This window comes from Glossina fuscipes, unplaced genomic scaffold (genome assembly GCF_014805625.2).
Source record: "Glossina fuscipes isolate IAEA_lab_2018 unplaced genomic scaffold, Yale_Gfus_2 96930, whole genome shotgun sequence".
In the NCBI taxonomy this organism is placed as follows: domain Eukaryota; kingdom Metazoa; phylum Arthropoda; class Insecta; order Diptera; family Glossinidae; genus Glossina; species Glossina fuscipes.
Window position 1 is genome coordinate 1 of NW_024005245.1, and position 2124 is coordinate 2124.

General features: G+C 35.8%; 1 protein-coding gene across 1 annotated transcript; it reads left to right on the top strand.

Moving 5' to 3' along the window:
• Positions 1 to 116: 116 nt before the first annotated feature.
• LOC119644201 (probable pseudouridine-5'-phosphatase) lies at positions 117 to 538 on the top strand. The gene is given in 2 exon segments (XM_038043729.1): positions 117 to 471; positions 474 to 538. Coding segments are annotated over 2 exon segments (420 nt in total).
• Positions 539 to 2124: the final 1586 nt, after the last annotated feature.

Below are 2124 nucleotides of genomic sequence, written 5' to 3' on the forward strand. Positions count from 1 at the left end.
AAGGAAACGCCAAGAACGCTTAAAAACGTCATGGAATTCAATTTTACTTATACGATCAAACTAGGATTGAATCAACAGATGACATCACTTGGCAAGCAATAGCAAAAAGGATGACGATGGAGGCATTAACGCAACCTCGCGGGGGGCTCAATTATTGTGCTAAAGAAGTTCCTATTTGTTTGGCAACAAGTTCAGCCGAAGATATGGTTCATAAAATCGCCAATCATCGTGAGGTGTTTAGTTTACTTAGTCATCGTGTTTATGCTTCCACCGATTCGGAAGTGAGGGAGGGTAAACCAGCTCCCGACATATTCCTAATTGCTGCATCACGTTTTCCCGGCAAACCGAAGCCACAGCAATGCTTAGTTTTCGAGGATTCACCGAACGGGGTAATAGTGGCTTGTAAGGCTTCCATGCAAATGGTAATAATGCTCGATGAACGAGTTTCACTTGAATAGAGTTATTTAGCCACACTACATTAAAATCACTACTTGGTTTCAAACCAGAAATGTTTGGTTTACCGCCTTTCGCCAATTAATCATAGCAAAGAGAATTTCTAAAAGACTGCAAGTGCTTTGTCATGAGTACCTTTTCTTATCACCTATCACTCTAAATGAATTTCTTTAGAACAATAAAAAGCTGAGCTTATACGTAGCAATAAGAGAACTTTTTCGCATTAATATTTTCATTTCTTACATATTTTGATTTTTTTTTGTTTGTTTTATTACTATGTAAGAGAAAGATACACGAATACATTAATTCGCAGACTCTCAAATCACCTTACGATCTCATCCCAGAAAAGCCACGACTTAATTCACGACTTGAGATAAGCAGACAATATATAATATATAATATATTTAAATTATAATATAAAGTGCTTGAGATCTTTCATTGAACCGTTAACTGGAGATTCATTCATGGACGGCCCATTTCTTACGAAAACTGACCAGCAAGCAACCACCTCAATACATTTTAATTGCAAGCTTTCTACCCAAATTAATCTTGAAATTAATGTACATTAGTATATAAAATGATTTAAAGAGAAATCTTTATATTCCAGCTCTAGGCGAAAATATTGTTTAGCGAAGCAAAGAATACATTTTGCTTTTTTAAGGGTTTGTACCATTTCTATAACGCTCTCTGTAAAATATTGTTACGAAAATTCCAAACCCAGTTAATCCCAGCTAAGAAATTTTCCCTAGTACTAAATTCTCTAGAGAAGGAAAAACCAAATGCGCATTCGCAGGCGCGTCATGCAGCTGCAGACCGACGAAAACGATTAGCGGAAAAGCAGACAGGTAAAAACCAAGTGCACATTCGCAGGCGTGTCATGCAGCTGCAGGCCGACGAAAACGAATAGCGGGAAAATCAGTTAGGGATTAAATGTAAAATCTATGAATTTGGGTATGGTAACGTGCTTGTAAAAATGTATATAAATAGAATATTTGTGGAAGGGAGAGCTAATCGCTCAAGAACATAGAAATTGAGAGTACGGCCAATATAAATTGTGATTAATCCTACATTTTTATTTATTTATTTATTTATTCCACTTATAGAAACTCAACTAAAACAAAATAGCAGTCGAGTTCAATTAACTCTTAAAGTAAATCTTAAATTAACTTAGTATAAATACAATAAAACAAATAAGAAGGAAAAAAAAAAAAAAAAAGCACGTACACAACTAGCATAGAGCCACACCCACAAGTGGTACAGAACCAAATTGCAAGTGAACCCCTAAGCCATCGCAAACATGCATAAGCTTGGCAACCGATAATAGTTAACAACAATTAATTTTCGGCTCATAATGACTTTTTAAGGTTAAAAGTTAGTTCAAGTACGACATAGGTAAATTGCGCGTATTAAGCACTGTTGCTTTAATGGACTTTAAAGAGTCCGTTAATGAGAATAAGTGATAGACGTCATTTAGGTTCTTGCAAACAACTCTGAGTGGGTTAAACAGCTCGCAATTATATTTGCGTTGACTAAGCTTTATCAAGATAAAGTGCCTAGACAAGCGGTTAGGGACATTAAAGCCTATGCGGGCGAGTTAATTGTACCATTTATTAATTTGATTACGAAGGAAACGCCAAGAACGCTTAAAAACGTCATGGAATTCAATTTTAC